General features: G+C 39.1%; 1 protein-coding gene across 10 annotated transcripts in view; it reads right to left on the minus strand.

The window, feature by feature from the left end:
- Positions 1-19451, minus strand: part of C2CD3 (C2 domain containing 3 centriole elongation regulator) — a 161156-nt gene that overhangs the window by 96020 nt on the left and 45685 nt on the right. For all 10 annotated transcript variants that reach the window (XM_033203759.1, XM_033203760.1, XM_033203761.1 and 7 more), the window contains 4 exons: positions 10987-11134; positions 4452-4606; positions 1272-1481; positions 669-781 (listed from right to left, as the gene is read on the minus strand). In XM_033203759.1, coding sequence (XP_033059650.1) covers positions 669-781; positions 1272-1481; positions 4452-4606; positions 10987-11134 — 626 coding nt within the window. The remainder of the gene's footprint in view (positions 1-668; positions 782-1271; positions 1482-4451; positions 4607-10986; positions 11135-19451) is intronic.

Genomic DNA, 19451 nt, shown 5'->3' on the forward strand with positions numbered 1-19451 from the left:
ATTAAAAAATTGTATACTTTAAATGAGTAAATTGTACGGTATGTAAATTATGTCTTGTTAAAGTTGTTTTAAAATAAGAAAAATGGAGACAGTTGAAAGAAAATGTTTTAAGCATCATAATTTTTGAGTTCTAGTCTCATTTATGTTACTAGTGACCTGCTGCCTTATATTAGAATAGTCATAGTATCACTGGGCCTGTTTACTCCCTTATAAAATACAGAAATTACAGTAGATTCACTTCAAAGTTCTTTCTAGCTCTAAGATTTTATGATACTACAAAAGTCAAATGAGGCCAGGCGTGATGGCTCATGCCTGTAATCCCAGCACTCTGGGAGGCCGAGGTGTGTGGATCACCTGAAGTCAGGAGTTCGAGATCACCCTGGCCAACATGGTGAAACCACGTCTCTACTAAAAAATACAAAAATTAGCTGGGTGAGGTGGCATGCGCCTGTAATCCCAGCTACTCAGGAGGCTGAGATGGGAGAACTGCTTGAACCCGGGAGGGGGAGGCTGCAGTGAGTAGAGATTGCGCCACCACACTCCAGCCTGGGCAAAAGAGCGAGACTCCATGTCAAAAAAAAAAAAAAAGGTCAAATGAGTAATTAGGAATTCAAAAATTATTCCAAAGTCAGAATGTCTAAGGTGCAGAAAACCAGTGTGTCTCTTACTTCCATTTGTAATTTTACTGGAGGCGAGTCGAACAACCTCAGTGATCAAAGCTGTCTTTCCCAATCCGCTTTCCGAACAGCCCACAGGAAAGTGATATTCTACAAAGAAAGTGCTAAAAAGAAAAACAAAAAAAGTGATTAAAAACTAACCAAACAATAAACCTAATTTCCGTCTGATAAATCCAACATATATTTGAAGTCCTATTTTCAGGACCTCTAGTGCTCAGAAGCCTTACCTCTTCTTCAAAGCTTTCCACCAACCCTCGTCAGAGAATCAAAGGCTCCCTTTCTTGCGTTCCCACAGCACTTTTAATACAAAACATCTATTTTGGGCCCTAAAGCCTTATGTTATAGATAGCCATTTAAATGTTTCTCTGTCCTGCTAACTGTAAGATATGTAAGAACAGAGTCTGTGTCTTAATTTTCTTTAGTCCCATACTTACACGGTTCTTGGGATCTAGTGGGGATTCAGTATATTTCTGTACATTAAATGATGCATATGAAAACACATCCCAAATCACAGTATTATACAACTGTTGATTATTATCATCAGACACACTTTTGAAAAATGTCAAATTTAGCTTTCTCATGTTAGAGACATACCGCTTTTTTGCTGTAGTCACCTTAGGTGGTGGACCAGCACAGCTTTTTTTGTCAGGGGTCATCTGATGATTATCTGGAGGAATTCCCATAGTTTCAACGATGATTCTGACTGAATGTGTTCTACCCAGAAGGGCCAGTCTATCCACACTTAGTGTCATCGTTTGGGCATCTTCTGGAGTTTCTGAGAACATCTGTTGTTCAACCAAATTTCTGAAAGGAGTTCACACGAGCAGTGAGGCATACTGTTACAGGCTTCACATGAAACAATCTAGTATGCATAGGCAAGATGAGGAAAGAGGGAGGGCAGCAAGTTTTTATTTTTGCACAGGGTATTGCTCTGTCACCCAGGCCGGAGTGCAGTGGCATGATCATGGCTCACTGCAGCCTTGACCTCCTGGGTTCAAATGATCCTCCCACCTCAACTTCCCAAGTAGCTGGGACCACAAGCATGGGTCATCACACCCGGCTAATTTTTGTATTTTTTATACAGATGAGATATTACTATGTTGCTCAGGCTAGTCTTTAACTCCCAGACTCAAGCAATCCTCCTGCCTCAGCCTCCCAAAGTGCTGGGATTACAGGTGTGAACCACCACACCCAGTCAAGCATCTTGATTCACAAGTTATCAAGGATTGGAAACAGCCTTAATTATCAGAATTCTAGTCCTATAGTGCAAGAAATCTCAAAAAATGTAAAAACAATTACAATCTAAAGGTTTGAGAGTATATATTCAGGGTAACTGGAATCTATGCTCCCAGGTACAAAAAAATTTTTAAATACTATATATATATATATACACACACACATACACATATATATACACATACACACACACTTATACACACATATATAAACACACACACATACATATATATACAATACACACGAGTACAGAAACTGAAACTACAAATTTAGGTTTTTCTAGAAGGGACACAGATCTTATTTCAGTTACCCACTATCCTAATGTAACTACTATTGTCACTTTTGTGTATTTCTTCTCATTTGTTTTCCTTATGCATATTTTCTACATAGTCGTGATTACAGTACACATACAACTTAGACTCCTGCTTTCTTCCTTAACCATTTAAATTCTACCCATCTTGGCAGAATCAATAAAATGAAAATGACCATACTGCCAAAAGCAATCTACAAATTCAGAGCAATTCCCATCAAAATACCCTCATCATTCTTCACAGAACTAGAAAAAAAAAATCTTAAAATTCATATGGAACCAAAAAAAGAGCCCAATTAGCCAAAGCAAGACTAAGCAAAAAGAACAAATCTGGAGGCATCACATTACCTGACTTCAAACTATACTGTAAGGCCATAGTCACCAAAACAGCATGGTATTGGTATAAAAATAGACACACAGACCAATGAAACAGAATAGAGAATCCAGAAATAAAGCCAAATATTTATAGCCAACTGATCTTCAACAAAGTAAACAAAAACATAAAGTGGTGAAAGGACACCCTATTCAACAAATGGTGTTGAGACAATTGGCAAGCCACATGTAGAAGAATGAAATTGGATGTTCACCTCTCACCTTATAAAAATATCGACTCAAGATGGATCAAGGACTAAATCTAAGACCTCAAATCATAAAAATTCTAGAAGACAACAATGGAAAAACCCTTCTAGACATTGGTTTAGACAAAGAATTCATGACCAAGAACTCAAAAGCAAATGCAACAAAAACAAAGATAAATAGATGGGACTTAAATAAACTAAAAAGCTTCTGCACAGCAAAAGAAACAGTCAGCAGAGTAAACAGACAACCCACAGAATGGGAGAAAATCTTCATAGTCTATACATCTGACAAAGGACTAATATCTAGAATCTATAAGGAATGTAAACAAATTAGCGAGAAAAAAATCAAACAACCCCATCAAAAGTGGGCTAAGGATATGAATAAACAATTCTCAAAAGAAGATATACAAATGGCCCACAAATGTATGAAAATATGCTCAACATCACTAATGATCAGGGAAATGCAAATCAAAACCATAGTGCGATACCATTTTACTCCTGCAAGAATGGCCATTAAAAAAAAAAAAAAAAAAGAATGTTGGTGGGGATGTGGTGAAAAGGGAACACTATTACGCTGCTGGTGGGAATGTAAACTAGTACAACAACTATGGAAAACAGTGTAGACATTCCTTAAATAACTAAAAGTAGAACTACCATTTGATCCAGCAATCCTACTTCTAGTATCTACCCAGAGGAAAAGAAGTCATTATATGGAAAAGATACTTGTACACGAATGTTTACAGCAGCACAATTTGCAATTGCAAAAATATGGAACCAGCCTAAATGCCCATCAATCAACGAGTGGATAAAGAAATTCCATATATATATATGGAATACTACTCAACCATAGAAAAGAAACGAAATAACGGCATTTGCAGCAATCTGGATGGAACTGGAGACCATTATTCTAAGTGATGTAGCTCAGGAATGGAAAACCAAACATCGTATGTTCTCACTCATAAGTGGAAGTTAAGCTATGAGGATGCAAAGGCATAAGAATGATACAATGGACTTTTGAAACTGAGGGAGAGAGTGGGAAGACGGTGAGGGATAAAAGACTACAAATTGGAGGCGGGGTGCAGTGGCTCACACCTGTAATCTCAGCACTTTGGGAGGCTGAGGTGGGGGGATCACCTGAGGCTGGGAGTTCAAGAGCAGCCTGACCAACATGGAGAAACCACGTCTCTACTAAAAATAAAAATTAGCTGGGCATGGTGGCGCATGCCTGTAATCCCAGCTACTCGGCAGAAGAATTGCTTCAATCCTGGAGGTGGAGGTTGCAGTGATCTGAGATTGCACCATTGCACTCCAGCCTGGGAAACAAGAGCAAAACTCTGTCTCAAAAAAAAAAAAGGCTACAAATTGGGTACAGTATCATATTGCTTAGGTGACGGGCACAACAAAATCTCAGAAATCACCACTAAAGAACTTATTCAGGTAACCAAATACTACCTGTTCCCCAAAACCTACGGGAAAAAAAAAAAGTACCCATCTTTTCAGATTATTACATTTTTAAGAATTACAATGCTTACTGAGTTATTGTAACTTAATCACTCTAATGGTGCTGGGCAAATGGGTCATTCCACCTTAGGAGATCTTGTGAAAATAATATTCCTTTGCGTTTACCTTTAAATAAACAGAGCAGCTCACCTATTTTTCTTGCCTGTTGACCTCTTCTTCAGCTTATGATCACTTGACTCTAGAACCTTAGACGATCTGGCAAGAGCTGTTGACTGGCTTATTTTTTTAGAAGGGACAACATCATCATCTTCACTGAGGAAATCACTGATGCTGGTATCAGATTTCTATGGAGAGGAAGAAATAGAGACACTAAAAGACAGCTGCTTTGGGGATTGTGGCAACGAAACATTTCTCTAAAGAAAGCAAGTTCTTCTCTGTACACACATCATTCTCTTAAAGAAAGAACTGACACCAGGGAGATAATCCCGTATTTCTCCTGGTTATACAAAAATAATCTGAAGTTCACAAAAATAACCTACAAGTTCAGTTGAAAGCAAATAAATGAAGGTAGATTCTTCTTTCAAATTATCAATAACAATAATAATTATTTATTGACTATAGACTGTATGTCTGGTATTATGCTTAATGCTATATGTATATTTCTAACATTTACCACATTCCTACAAGGTTCCTTTATCTCAGTTTTCACAAGTGAGAAAATCAGAGCTGAAAAAAGTAAGGCAGCTTGTTTATGAACCATAGCTGTAAAGCCAGATTTTGATCTCCATGGGCTTCAAAGCCTGTATTTCTACCATAGTTTGAGGCCAAATGACTTGGACAATGTCACCTAATTATTTGGATAGCCTACTTATTTATTTATTTATTTTTTTGAGACACAGTCTCACTGTGTTGCCCAGGCTGGAGTGCAGTGGCACAATCACAGCTCACTGCAACCCTGACCTCCCTGGGGCTCATGTGATCCTCCTACCTCAGCCTCCTAGCTGGGACTACAGGCATGTGCCACCACCCCTGGCTAATTTTTGTATTTTTTGTAGAGATGAAGTTTGGTCATGTTGCCCAGGCTGGTCTCAAACCCTTGGGCTCAAGTGATCTGCCTGCCTCGGCCTCCCAAAGTACTGGAATTACAGGGGTGAGCCACTGTACTCAGCCAAGACTACTTTTTGTCACCATTCTATACTACAAATGATTCATTCTGCTTTTAATCTTGCTAAAATGAACTGTTTACTATATATACGTCACAAATTTCCTTAATGAGGGAACCAATGCCTAAGCCCCTTGCAATTCATTTTTATTTTGAGAAAAGGCAGCTACTGCAATGGACTGATCAGCCCTTTACATCACAAAATGTAAAATAAAGACAGAAGATGGCTTTATAGTTACTGGGTTCCATTTAAAAAAAAAGATACAAAGCTTGCTAATATAATATAAATTCAGGACACAAACCCAAAGTTATTTTAAGTCTATCATTTAAAACTACCCTTTTTCAGCGTGTCAGGGGGTATAATGTGTTGATCTGTGACAGGGGGACAAATTAATTTAAATAAGCATGATAAGAATGTCTTCTTGGAAGCAATACAACTTTTTTTTTTTTTTTGAGATGGAGTCTCGGTCTGTTGCCCAGGCTAGAGTGCAGTGGCATGAGCTCCGCTCACTGCAACCTCTGCCTCCCAGGTTCCAGTGATTCTCATGCCTCAGCCTCCCAAGTAGCTGGGACTATAGGCATGCGCCACCACACTTGGGTAATTTTTGTAGTTTTAGTAGAGACAGGGTTTCACCATGTTGTCCAGGCTGGTCTTGAACTCCTGACCTTAAGTGATCTGCCCGCCTTGGCCTCCCAAAGTGCTGGGATTACAGGCATGAGCCACCGCGCCACCACAATACAACTTTAAAAGGCAAAATTACAAAGATTTTTGCCGTTAAGTTTTCCTTTAAGTGGCAACTTTTAAAAATGGTTATTGACTAGTGCAACTGAAGAATAAATTTTAAATTTTATGTAATGTCAACTAATTTAAGCAGCAGCATGTGGCTAGTAGCTACGTTGAACAGCATGATTGTCAGGTTACTTTTTTTTTTTTAAATTATACTTTAAGTTGTAGGGTACATGCGCACAATGTGAGATTTGTTACATATGTATACATGTGCCATGTTGGTTTACTGCACCCATCAACTCATCATTTACATTAGGTATTCCTCCTAATGCTATCCCTCCCCTAACCCTCCACCCCCCGACAGGTCCCAGTGTGTGATGTTCCCCACCCTATGTCTAAGTGATCTCATTGTTCAATTCCCATCTATGAGTGAGAACAGGAGGTGTTTGGTTTTCTGTCCTCATGATAATTTGCTCAGAATGATGGTTTCCAGTTTCATCCATGTCCCTGCAAAGGATATGACCTCAACCTTTTTTATGGTGGCATAGTATTCCATGGTGTATATGTGCCACATTTTCTTAATTCAGTCTATTATTGTTGGACATTTGGGTTGGCTCCAAGTCTTTGCTATTGTGAATAGTGCTGCAATAAATATATGTGTGCATGTGTCTTTATAGTAGCATGATTTATAATCCTTTGGGTATACACCCAGTAATGGGATTGCTGGGTCAAATGGTAATTCTAGTTCTAGATCCTTGAGGAATTGCCACACTGTCTTCCACAATGGTTGAACTACTTTACACTCCCACCAACAGTGTAAAAGTGTTCCTATTTCTCCACATCCTCTCCAGCATCTATTGTTTCCTGACTTTTCAATGATTGCATTGTAACTGGCATGAGATGGTATCTCATTGTGGTTTGATTTGCATTTCTCTGATGACCAGTGATGATGAGCATTTTTTCATGTGTCTGTTGCTGCATAAATGTCTTCTTTTGAGAAGTATCTGTTCATATCCTTCATCTACTTTTTGATGGGGTTGTTTGATTTTTTCTTGTAAATTTGTTTAAGTTCTTTGTAGATTCTGGGTAATAGCCCTTTGTCAGATGGCTAGATTGCAAAAATTTTCTCCCATTCTGTAGGTTGCCTGTTCACTTTGATGATAGTTTCTTTTGCTGTGCAGAAGCTCTTTAGTTTAATTAGATACCTTTTGTCTATTTTGGCTTTTGTTGCCATTGCTTTTGGTGTTTTAGTGATGAAGTCCTTGCCCATGTGACTACTGGCTACCGAATTGGACAATGTGGGTACAGGACATTTCTGTCATCACAGGAGGTTCTAATGGACAACATTGTCTTACAAGGCTCCATTTCGAAGGATCCTTATCAATATGCACAGTTATTTCTAAAAAAAGGTGTGTTTCCACAGATGCTGGAGAGGATGTGGAGAAATAGGAATGCTTTTACACTGCTGGTGGGAGTGTAAATTAGTTCAATCATTGTGGAAGACAGTGTGGCAATTCCTCAAGGATCTAGAACTAGAATTACCATTTGACCCAGCAATTCCATTACTGGGTATATACCCAAAGGATTATAAATCATGCTGCTATAAAGATACATGCACATGTATGTTTATTGCGGCACTATTCACAATAGCAAAGACTTGGAACCAACCCGAATTCCATTAATGATAGACTGGATTAAGAAAATGTGGCACATATACACCGTGGAATACTATGCAGCCATAAAAAAGGTTGAGGTCATGTCCTTTGCAGGGACATGGATGATTCTGGAAACCATCATTCTGAGCAAATTATCACGAGGACAGAAAACCAAACACCTCCTGTTCTCACTCATACGTGGGAACTGAACAATGAGATCACTTAGACACAGACAGGGTGGGGAACATCACACACTGGGGCCTGTTGGGGGGTGGAGGGTTGGGGGAGGGATAGTATTAGGATAAATACCTAATGTAAATGATGAGTTGATGGGTGCAGTAAACCAACATGGCACATGTATACATATGAAACAAACCGTACATTGTGCACACGTACTCTAGAACTTAAAGTATTTAAAAAACAAAAGGTTATTGACAAGGTAATCAAAATCTAGATGAGTCCAAGGGCTGAAAGGAATTAAGGTTAACATAAACTACACTGCTCAACAGCTAAGAATTTCAGGTACCAAAATACAAGGTAATCACGCTGTGAACGCTATTCAATATTAAGAATGTCAAACACTGACTTTGGGGAAGGAACATTGTAACTCCTTGGCTTTCCCACTGTCTCATGGTCAGTTACTTCACTCCTTCTTTCAGGCAACAAACATTTTCTAAAATTATTTTGTTCAAATAGCATGGGGGATTATGTAGTACCATTCACACATTCATTTATTCACTAAGTCTTCACTGAGTGAGCACTCGGTATCTGTCAGGCCTTTGCTGTACTGGTAATAAAAAGAATGAAGACACATTCCTGTGTACAAGGGACTATATCATACAACGTGGTAAGAGCTATAATAGAAATATGTGCAAGATATGTGGGTATTCAGGCAACAAATTCTGCTTGGAGAAGTCTGGGATGATTTCTTCACAGAGGTGATGAGTTGATCTTCAAGAATTAAGTTTATCAGATGGATAAGAGCATTTCAGCATTCAAAGTAGAAGGATTAGTACCAGCAAAAAATAGGGAGATACAAGAGCTAAGGCCAGGTGCAGTGGCTCATGCCTGTAATCTCAACCCTTTGGGAGGCCAAGGCAGGAGAACTGCTTGAGCCAAGAGTTTGAGACCAACTTGGACAACATAGTGAGACCCTGTCTCTACAGAAAAAAAAAAAAAAAAAAGAGCTAAAATGTTTCAGAGTGTCAAGTGGCATGAGACTCCAGTATGGCTGGAGACTCTGGTGGGTAAAGGGTGTAAGTGGGAGACGAAGTTAGAGAGCTCATTCACGGTCAGATTCTAACACCATGCTCAAGACTGATGACACACTGTGGTCTAGTAGAAAAAAAATACAGGCTTTTTGTCAGATAGACTAGGGTGAGAATTCCAGTTCTGCCACTTAATTATTAGTACTTAACCTCTTTAAGCTTTTGTTTAATGCTATGTAAAAGAGAGATAATACTATCTCATGCAGCTGGTAAAAGAATTAAATAAAATAGAGCTGGACATGGTGGCTTACGCCTGTAATCACAGCAGTTTGGGAGACTGAGGTGGGCGGATCACTTGAGGTCAGGTGTTCAAGACTAGCCTGGCCAACATGGTGAAAGCCTGTCTCTAATAAAAATACAAAAATTAGCCAGGTGCAGTGGCATGTGCCTGTAATCCCAGCTACTCGGGAGGCTGAGGCAGGAGAATTGCTTGAACCCGGGAGGTGGAGGTTGCGGTGATCCGAGATCATGCCTCTGCATTACAGCCTGGGTGACAGAATGAGAGACTCTGTCTCAAAAAAAAAAAAAAAAAAAAAAAAGAATTAAACAAAATAATGAATGAAATACAGTATTTAGTGCTCTATTAGTTTCAGCCATAAAAAAAAAACAACAAACAACCCACTCAAGTATTTAATAAATGATAGATAAGATGTGAAGTCCCTAGCACACAGAAAATGGGTAATAAATATGTAATAAATATTTCCTCGTTATTCTATAGGGAACATATTATCAGTGATCACTGTGAAGGTGGGAAGTCATGAAATCCTAACAGTTCCTAAGGTCTTTCCCACCCACCTCCTCCTGTCCAATCCCACTGCTGCTACTCTCATTCAGGCATTCTCTCTCATACTTCCTGTAGCCCAGTGGCTTCCTATCTGCTTCTGGTTATTCCCTCTTCAGTCTGCCCCCCTGTATGGTTGCCAGACTCAGATTCCTAAAACACTCTTGTGATATGTGACTTCCTCTTCATCTGACATGAAAAGCCTTTCACAGATTGGCTGCAATGTGCTAGCCTGCCTTTTCAACTTCTTTTCCACACAAATTCTCATCTAGTCAACTGGATCCCTTGTAGTGCAAAAATGTGGTTTTCTGCACAGGTCATTCTTCTACGCCCATTTTGTATCTTTTCTCTGCTTCTCAAAACACTATCTTTCAAGTGTCAGTTTAAACCCTTTATTCTTCATTATGCTTTTCCCCAACAATCTCATGTAAAAGTTTTCCCTGCTTCTTCCAAACTGTAGTAGCTCTCACTGGCTTACTACTGGGCTGGTATAAACTACCTTGTATTTCAGTATCTTTTTTTGACCTGGAGAAAAGGAAAATCAGGAGTATGAACCTTTGCACATATAAACAATTACTTGTGGAACAGGGATTGGACTTACTATGTATAGACTCTAGAAGATGCTAAGTCAATGAAAAGAGCATAAGGCTTGACAGAAAAAAGAACTTTGAAAAAACCAGAGCTGCCAGAAAAAAGAATCCCTGTCTCACAGGCCAGAAGAGTTTTGTCTTCTAAGAGTAAGAAGTATTTTTGGAATATTTTTAACAGATACCAGTTAAGGATGGTTCTGAGGGTATAACTACATCAGCTCTTCCTTATAAAAGCTCTAAGGAAACCATATAATATATTAATTAAACCATAGGCTTTGGACTCAGGCAAACTTGAATTTGAATTCTGGCTCTAATACTTATTTGTTACATGTTCTTGCACAAAATACTCAAATTCTACTAGGCCTGTCTCAACACCTGTAAAATGAAGATAATACTTTCCTCTTCAGGTTGTCATTACGATTAAGTAAGGTAAGGTATGTAAAATGCATAGCTGTCTGGCAAGTGGTATCATGCCTGCAGCTACTAATATTATTAATACATTTGTTCTCTAATTCTTAGTGCTTTAGGTTCAATGACTTACAGGTACTGTATAAAATAAGTTCTCCAGAAGACTTTGGTCATACTGAGGGTCATTCAGTTCACTGCTGCAATACACATCACTCCCAGGAGATGGGCAATCTGGAGGAGAGCCTAGCCCATCCCAGAAATTGCCTTGGGATAATTCAGCACTGCAGAGATAAGAAAACAAAGCAGAAGAATTTTAACAGAAGTTTCAGCTGAATTATTCTCTCTTTAGTGAAACTTTCTGAAGTTCTAAATGTGGAAGGAGATATGTTAAACAAAAGACTCACATTAAACAGAAGACTACTGAATATTTCCCAATTATACTACCCCTCCTCTGGGATGCTAACAACCAGTATTCAAAAACACACTACTGACACTGATTGTGATCTCATTCATTTATTCAACAAACATTTATTGGTCACCTATTACGTGCTAGGTCCTGGAAGATACAGAGATGGCTAAGCTAACACAATCTATACTCTTGTTGTATTTATAGTCTGATAGAGAGAAAAAAAGGTATAATTCAATGAGTTAAATATTATATACTGATTATGCAAAAAATTCACAGACACACCCACTTCCAATAAACAAAAATATGTGCATTTAGGACTAATTACGGTGATATTAGTTCTATATAGAATATAAAAAAATGAATAAAACACAGTTTATAAACTAATAGGAAGATAAGCATATAAGTAACTATAAACTCAGAATTTTGAAGGAACAAATTCTCCCTTTTTTTAAAAAATCCTATGCTGATCTCTCTCTTTTTTTTTTTTTTTTTTTTTTTGAGGTGGAATTTTGCTCTTGTTGTCCAGGCTGGAGTGCAATGGCATGATCTAGGCTCACTGCAACCTCTGCCTCCTGAGTTCAAGTGATTTTCCTGCCTTAGCCTCCCTAGTAGCTGGGATTATAGGCACCCGCTACCATGCCCGGCTAATTTTTGTATCTTTAGAGATGGGGTTTCACCATGTTGGTCAGGCTGGTCTTTAACTCCTCAGGTGATCCACCCACCTTAGCCTCCCAAAGTGCTGAGATTACTGGTCTCTTTTTTGATAGCAATTTTTACTTTCTACCTTTCTTTCAGGTCCTTGTATAAATTCCCTATTTTTCCTCAAAGTTTAGGTTCCTTGAGGGCAAAATATGCATATAGTTCTGTTTCTCCTACATTAATTAGCATTTAATAAGCACCTGTTAGTGAACTTAATGATTTCTTTATGAACATGATGCCAGGTACTGTGCTACACATTTTATTTATTATTTTCCATGTTGCTTCCTTTCAAGTTAGCTGCTATACTTCTTTCCTTAATTTCTCAAGAAAATAGTATATAATCACTACCTTCAAATTAGACAGTGTTCTTATATTATTTTGAACAAGCAGATAGTTAATGTTCCCTTCCTCACCTTTCCCTGGGCTACAGCAGGGTTTCTCAATCTCAGTCTTGTTGACATGTTGGGTCAAACAGTTCTTTATCTTTGGGACTGTCCTATGCATTTCAGATCCCTGGCCTCCACTTATCAGATGCCAGCAGCACATTCCCAGTTGTGACAACTGAAAAATGTCTCCAGACACTGTAAATATCTCATGGGGTTGGGGTGGGGAAGAATCACTCCCTCCTTGAAAACCATCAATCTATAGTAACTCTCAAAGGTCAGAACAGCTTCCTAACTGCCATAATCCAACTAACAACTTCCCAGTCTACATGGCCTCTCTGCAGCTTCTGCAGCCCAGGAGTTTAAGACCTGCTTCTTTTTGAAACTCTACTTTTTGGTCTTTTATATAACTGTATTATTTGCCACATATACTCTCCCCTTTGTACATCCTTAAAGTTATGAAGATTTTTCCAGTTGCTTGTTATTCCCCACTTTATACACCTTTAAAGTTATGAAGACTTTTCCACTTTTTACTCTTTGAAATTAATATTTCTTTGAATTTATTCACCTGTCTATGACATACTAAAAGGGCTAAAATTTGCCTGTGTTCCTTGGCCATAAAATAAGCCTATTTCCAGCACTATCCTATTCTTTTTCTTCTTAGACATAATTTTAAATAAAAGAATACACATACCTATTTTGAAAGTCAAATAGGACTACAAGGCTTATAATAAAAAACAGTAGCTGACTGATTCCTCAGAGGCAATCACTTTCAATTCCCTTGGATGCTTCTCTAGTATTTACCTCCATATTTCTCTTTTAAAAAATTTATTAGAGACATGGTCTTGCTTTATTGCCCAGTGTGGAGTGCACTGGTGTTATCATAGCTCACTGAAGCCTTGAACTCCTGGGCTCAAGGGATCCTCCTGTCTCAGCCTCCCTAATAGTAGCTAGGATTACAGGTGCATACCAACACACCTGGCTAATTAAAAATTTCTGTAGAGACAGGGCCTCATTATGTTACCCAGGCTGGTCTTGAACTAAAGGATCTGACGTAGCCTCCCAAAATACTGGGATTACAGGTGTGAGCCCCCATGCCTGGCTTTACCTCTATATTTTGAAGTGACACATTAATATACTGCTATTTTCTGATTTTTCGCTTTTCTGTATGATCTATGAACTTCCTATTATGAAAAATGAGGGACCCACTCACTGTCTTACACCATTACAATTGAACCACACATTTCCCTTTTACCCATCTTCTCTATTTAGTTATATTACAAATTTTTTGGTTAAATTAATTTTCAGGGTTAATATTGTATCTGAGCCAAGTACAGTATAATTTATTGCACCTCTTTTCTTATACAAGTAATTATCCCTGATATAAATTAACTGCCTTAATTTTCATTTGCTTAGTTTTCTTTGACCCTATTACTACTTTATGACTGAATTCTTTAAGAGAATTGAACATTTCCTTAGAGATAACTGAAAATTTGGTCAATATATGTTCCATTTCCCTCCACCTCTTCACTCCTTAGAAACATCCCTACTGAAGTCAGGGATGCCCCTACACGGACTGCTTGCTGTCTCTCTATGATATATACCTGAAATCTCCTTCTATCCCTCTTCTGTGTTGTAGCCCCTATTTCTTAGACTATATGTCTTACTCTTTCTTCCTAAAATCAATGTTCAGTAGAAGATATTTTCCTGTGGTTTTCTGAGGAATAGTGCAAGACAGGTAAACTTCTGAGAATCTGAATAAAGTTATTTTTACTCTACCCTCACACTTGATTAATAGTTTGATTAGGAGTAGAATTTTAGGTTGAAAATAATTTTACTTCAGAATTCTGAAGACATTTCTGCACTGTCTTCCAAGGAACTGGTAGAAAACCTGATGTCATTCCAATTCCTGATATTGTATATGTGACCTTTATTCTTTCTCCCTTTCTGGAGGCTTTTACTATTGTCTCTCAGTATTTTAAAATTTCATAATTATGTGTCTTAGTATATCTTTTTTTCATTCACTGTTCTGAGTTCTTGATCCTTTTTTTCCATCAACAGCTTTATTGAGATATAATTCACATACCATACAATCTTCCCATTTAAAGTGAGCAATTTGGTCGGACACGGTGCTCACACCTGTAATCCCAGCACTTTGGGAGGCTGAGGCTGGTGGATGACTTGAGGTCAGGAGTTCAGTACCAGCCTGGCCAACACAGTGAAACCCTGTCTCTACTAAAGATACAAAAAATTAGCTGGGTGTGGTGGCATGCGCCTGCAATCCCAGCTACTCGGGAAGCTAAGGCAGGAGAATTGCTTGAACCCAGGAAGCAGAGGTTGCAGTTAGCTGAGGTTGCGCCACTACACTCCAGCCTGGGTGACAAAGTAAAACTTTGTCTCAAAAAAATAAAAATAAAAAGACAAAATAAATAAAGTGAGCAACTCGATAGGTTTTAGTATGTTCATAAATGTGACCAACCATCACCACTCAATTTTAAAACATTTTCATCATCTCAAAAATAAACTCCATAACCTTTAGCTATCACTACCCTGTCCATCAGCACTCCCAGCCCTAAGGAACTATTAATCTATTTCCTATCTCTATAGATTTGCCTATTTGGACATTTCATCTAAATTAAATAAAAGTATATATATTTGCCTGTGACTGGCTTCTTTTTATTTAAGACAGGGTCTTGCTCTGCAACCTAGGCTGGAATACAGTGGTGCAATCACAGCTCACTGCAGCCTCAACTTCCCAGGCGCAAGTGATCCTCCCACCTCAGCCTCCTGAGCAGGCAGGACCCCACAGGTGTACGCCACCACCCGAGGCTAATTTTTCACTTTTTGTAGAGAACAGGGTCTCCCTATGTTGCCCAGGCTGGTCTTGAACTCCTGAGTTAAAGCGATTCTCCCACCTCGGCCTCCCAGATTACAGGTGTGAGGTACCAACACTGCGCCCGGCCTGGCTTCTTTCAATTAGCATGTTTTTAAGGTTCATCCATGCTGTAACGTGTAGCAGTACTTCACCTTGATGGCCAAAGGTAAAACACTGCTCTACTGTATGGATACTCCAGAATTCTTAATCCATTAATCAGTTGATGGACATTTAGGTAGTTTCATTTTTGGGGTTGCTTCATTTTTTTTCCATGTGGCTATCCAGTTGAATAATGCTGGTATGAACATTCGTGTACACATTTTTATGTAGATGTATGTTTTAATTTCCCTTGGGTATACAGCTAGGAGTTGAAATGCTGGGTCACACGGTAAATCTTTGTTTAAAAATTTTATTGTTTTCTGTCATATGGTAAATCGATAGGTATGAGTTTGAGGAGTTGACAGCCTATTTTCCAAAGTAGCTTCATCATTTTACATTCCTGCCAGCAGTGTACCAGGGTTTCAAATACTCCACATCCTCATTAATGCATAGACTATTTGACTTTAGTGGGTGTGAAGTAGTATCTCATTGTCTTGATTTCCTGATAACAAACGGTGTCAAGCATCTTTTCATGTGTATATTGGCAATCTTTTTTTTTTTCTTTTTTTTGAGACGGAATCTCGCTCTGTCACCCACCTCCCAGGTTCACGCCATTCTCCTGCCTCAGTCTCCCGAGCAGCTGGGACTACAGGTGCCCACAACCATGTCTGACTAATTTTTTGTATTTTTAGTAGAGACGGGGTTTCACTGTGTTAGCCAGGATAGTCTCGATCTCCTGACCTTGTGATCTGCCCGTCTCGGCCTCCCAAAGCGCTGGGATTACAGGCGTGAGCCACCACGCCCAGCCTTTTTTTTCTTTTTTGTTTTTTTGAGATGGAGTCTCACTCTATTTCCTAGGCTGGAGTGCAGTAGCGCAATCTTGGCTCACTGCAACCTGCACCTCCCAGGTTCAAGCGGTTCTCCTGCCTCCGCCTCCTGAGTAGCTGGGATTATAAGCGCACACCACCACGCCCAGTTAATTTGTTTGTATTTTTAGCAGAGATGGGGTTTCACCATGTTGGTCAGACTGGTCTCGAACTCCTGATCTCGTGATCCGCCTGCCTTGGCCTCCCAAAGTGCTGGGACTACAGGCCTGAGTCAGCACGCCCGGACATGTTAGTTATCTTAACATTTTTGTTTGGAGAAATGTTTACTCTGATCCATTGCCCATATTTCTAATTGGATTATTTGTTCCTTAATTATTAAGTCATGTAAGTTATTTATATGTTCTAGATATAAGTCCTGTATCAGATGTAAGGTTTGCCATTTTTTTTTCCCATTCTGTGGTGTCTTCTCACTTTAATAGTATCCTTTGAAGCACATACGTTTTCAATTTTGATGGAATCCAATTTACGTATCTTTTCTTTTGTTGTTTGCGCTTTTGGCGTCATATCTAAGAATCTTTTCCCAAATCCAAGGTCACAGATTTACCTCTATGCTTTCTCTAAGAGTTTTATAGTTTTAGCTCTTCCATTTAGCTGTTTGATCCATTTTGAGTTAATTTTTGTATATTGTGTGAGATAAGGGTCCAACTTCATTTTTGTTGTTGTTGTTGTTTTTTTAGACACAGGTCTTAATTTGTCACCGAAACTGGAATGCGGTGGTGTAATCCTAGCTCATTGTATCCTTGAACTCCTGGGCTCAAGTAATCCTTCTGCCTCAGTCTCCTGAACAGCTAGGACTACAGTCATGTGCCATCATACCTAGCTAATCTTTTTTACTTTTATTTTTTGTAGAGATGGGGGTTTTACCATGTAGCCCAGGCTGGTCTCAAACTCCTGGCCCCAAGTGATCCTACTGCCTCAGCCTCCCAAAATGTTGGGATTACAGGCATAAGCCACTGTGCCTGGTCCCAACTTCATTTTTTCTGCATGGGCCATCTAGTTGTTCCAGCACCATTTGTTGAAAAGACTATTTGTTCCTCCATTGATTGATCTTCATAGCCTTGTCTAACTCATATTAGTTGACCACAGATAGATGGGTTTATTTCTAAACTATCAATTCTATTCCATGGATTTATATGTCTATCCTTATGCCAGTATCACACTGACTTGATTCTCTTGCTCTGTAGCAAGCTTTAAAATTGGAAAGTGTGAGTCCTACTTTCTTTTTTTTCAAGATTGTTTTGGCTGTTCTGGGTCCCCTGCAATTTCCTATGAATTTGAGAAACAGCTTGTCAATTTCCACAAGAAGTCAGCTGGGATACTGATATTGTGTTGAAACATAAACATAGGATTTTTTCCATATATTTAAATCTTCTTTATTTCGACAATGTTTTACAGTTTTTATTTTTTTATTTTTTTGAGACAAGATCTCACTCTGTCACCCAGACTGGAGTGTAGTAATCACAGCTCACTGTTGCTCAAGGGAGTCTCCTGCCTCAGCCTCCCAAGTAGCTGGGACTACAAGCATGTGCCACCATGACTGGCTGTTTTTCTGCATCTTTTGAGATCATCATGTGGTTTCTGTTTCTTATTCTATCGATAAGGTGAGGCCGGGTGCGGTGGCTCACGCCTCTAATCCCAGTGCTTTGGGAGGCCGAGGTGGGCAGATCACCTGAAGTCAGGAGTTTGAGACCAGCCTGGCCAACATGGTGAAAGCCTGTCTCTAATAAAAATACAAAAATTAGCCAGGCATGGTGGCACACAACTGTAATCCCAGCTAGTTGGGAGGCTAAGGCAGGAGGATCACTTGAACCCAGGAGGCAGAGGTTGCAGTAAGCTGAGATCAAGCCATTGCACTCTAGCCTGGGTGATAGAGCGAGACTCTGTCTCAAAAAAAGAAAGAAAAAAAAAATCTATCTATCTGTTTCTCTCTCTCTCGATACAGATACAGATAATGGTGGATCACATATATTTATTTTCAGATGTCAAACTAACTCTCATTCCTGGAATAAATCCTGCTTGGTCATGGTGTAAAATTATTTTTATATGTTGCTGGGTTCGGTTTGCAAGTATTTTCTGGAAGACTTTTGTGTCACATTCATATTGATCTGTAGTTTTCTTTTGTGATGCTCCTGTCTGGATTTGCTGTCAGAGTAATGCTTGCCTCCTGAGTTGAGGAGTGTTCTCTACTATTTTAATTTTTTAGAAAGGTTTGTGAAGAATTGGTATCAACTCTTCTTTGGTGGAATTCAGCAGTGAAGCTGTCTAGACCTGGGCTTTTCTTTGTGGGTAGTTTCAAAATTACGAATTCAATCTCTTTAGTTAATTTTTACTATTTCAATTATTAATTGCTTTGTTAGAGGTCTCTTCATATTGTCTATTTCTTCTTCTTTTTTTTTTTTTTGGAGATGGAGTCTTGCTCTGTCGCCCAGGCTGGAGTGCAGTGATGCCATCTTGGCTCACTGCAAGCTCTGCCTCCCGGGTTCACGCCATTCTCCTGCCTCAGCATCCCAAGTAGCTGGGACTACAGGTGCCTGCCACCATGCCTGGCTAATTTTTTGCATTTTTAGTAGAGACGGGGTTCCACCGTGTTAGCTAGTATGGTCTCAGTCTCCTCGTGATCCGACCGCTTTAGCCTCCCAAAGTGCTGGGATTACAGGCGTGAGCCACCGCGCCCAGTCCATGTTGTCTACTTCTTCTTGAGATAGTTTAGGAATCTGTCCATTTCATCTAAGTCGTCGACTTTATTGTCATACAACTGTTCATGGTATTTCTTTACCATCTGTTTTATTTGTATACAGTTGGTATTAATGTCCCCGCTTTAATTTCTAATGCTAGTATTAATAATTTGAATCTACCCCTCCCTGGGAACACAGTCCACCAACTAGTAACTGAGGGAAGAGGGGGCCCTAAAGTCTTGCCTGCCCTAGCCTGGAGTGGTGTTTCTATTTCTGTGAGTTCGGAGGGATAGGGAGAGATATCTTGGTTGAAATATCAACATGAAAGCTCATGTGCTTCATTTCAGGGAAATTTACTTTTACGATTCCTTTCTCTCCTTTTTTTTTCTTTCATCTTCTTTTTAGAACTCCCATAATTTGGACATTGAACCTTCTTAAAATATCCTCAATTTTATATTTTTTTCCGATTTTCCAACTCCATTCTTTTTGTTAAACTTTCTGGGATTTTTCCTCATCTTTCTCTTCCAAATTTTGCATTAAATATTGTTCTCTGTTTACATGTTGAAGCATT

The sequence above is a fragment of the Trachypithecus francoisi genome, unplaced genomic scaffold (genome assembly GCF_009764315.1).
Source record: "Trachypithecus francoisi isolate TF-2019V2 unplaced genomic scaffold, Tfra_2.0 Lachesis_group8, whole genome shotgun sequence".
NCBI lineage: Eukaryota > Metazoa > Chordata > Mammalia > Primates > Cercopithecidae > Trachypithecus > Trachypithecus francoisi.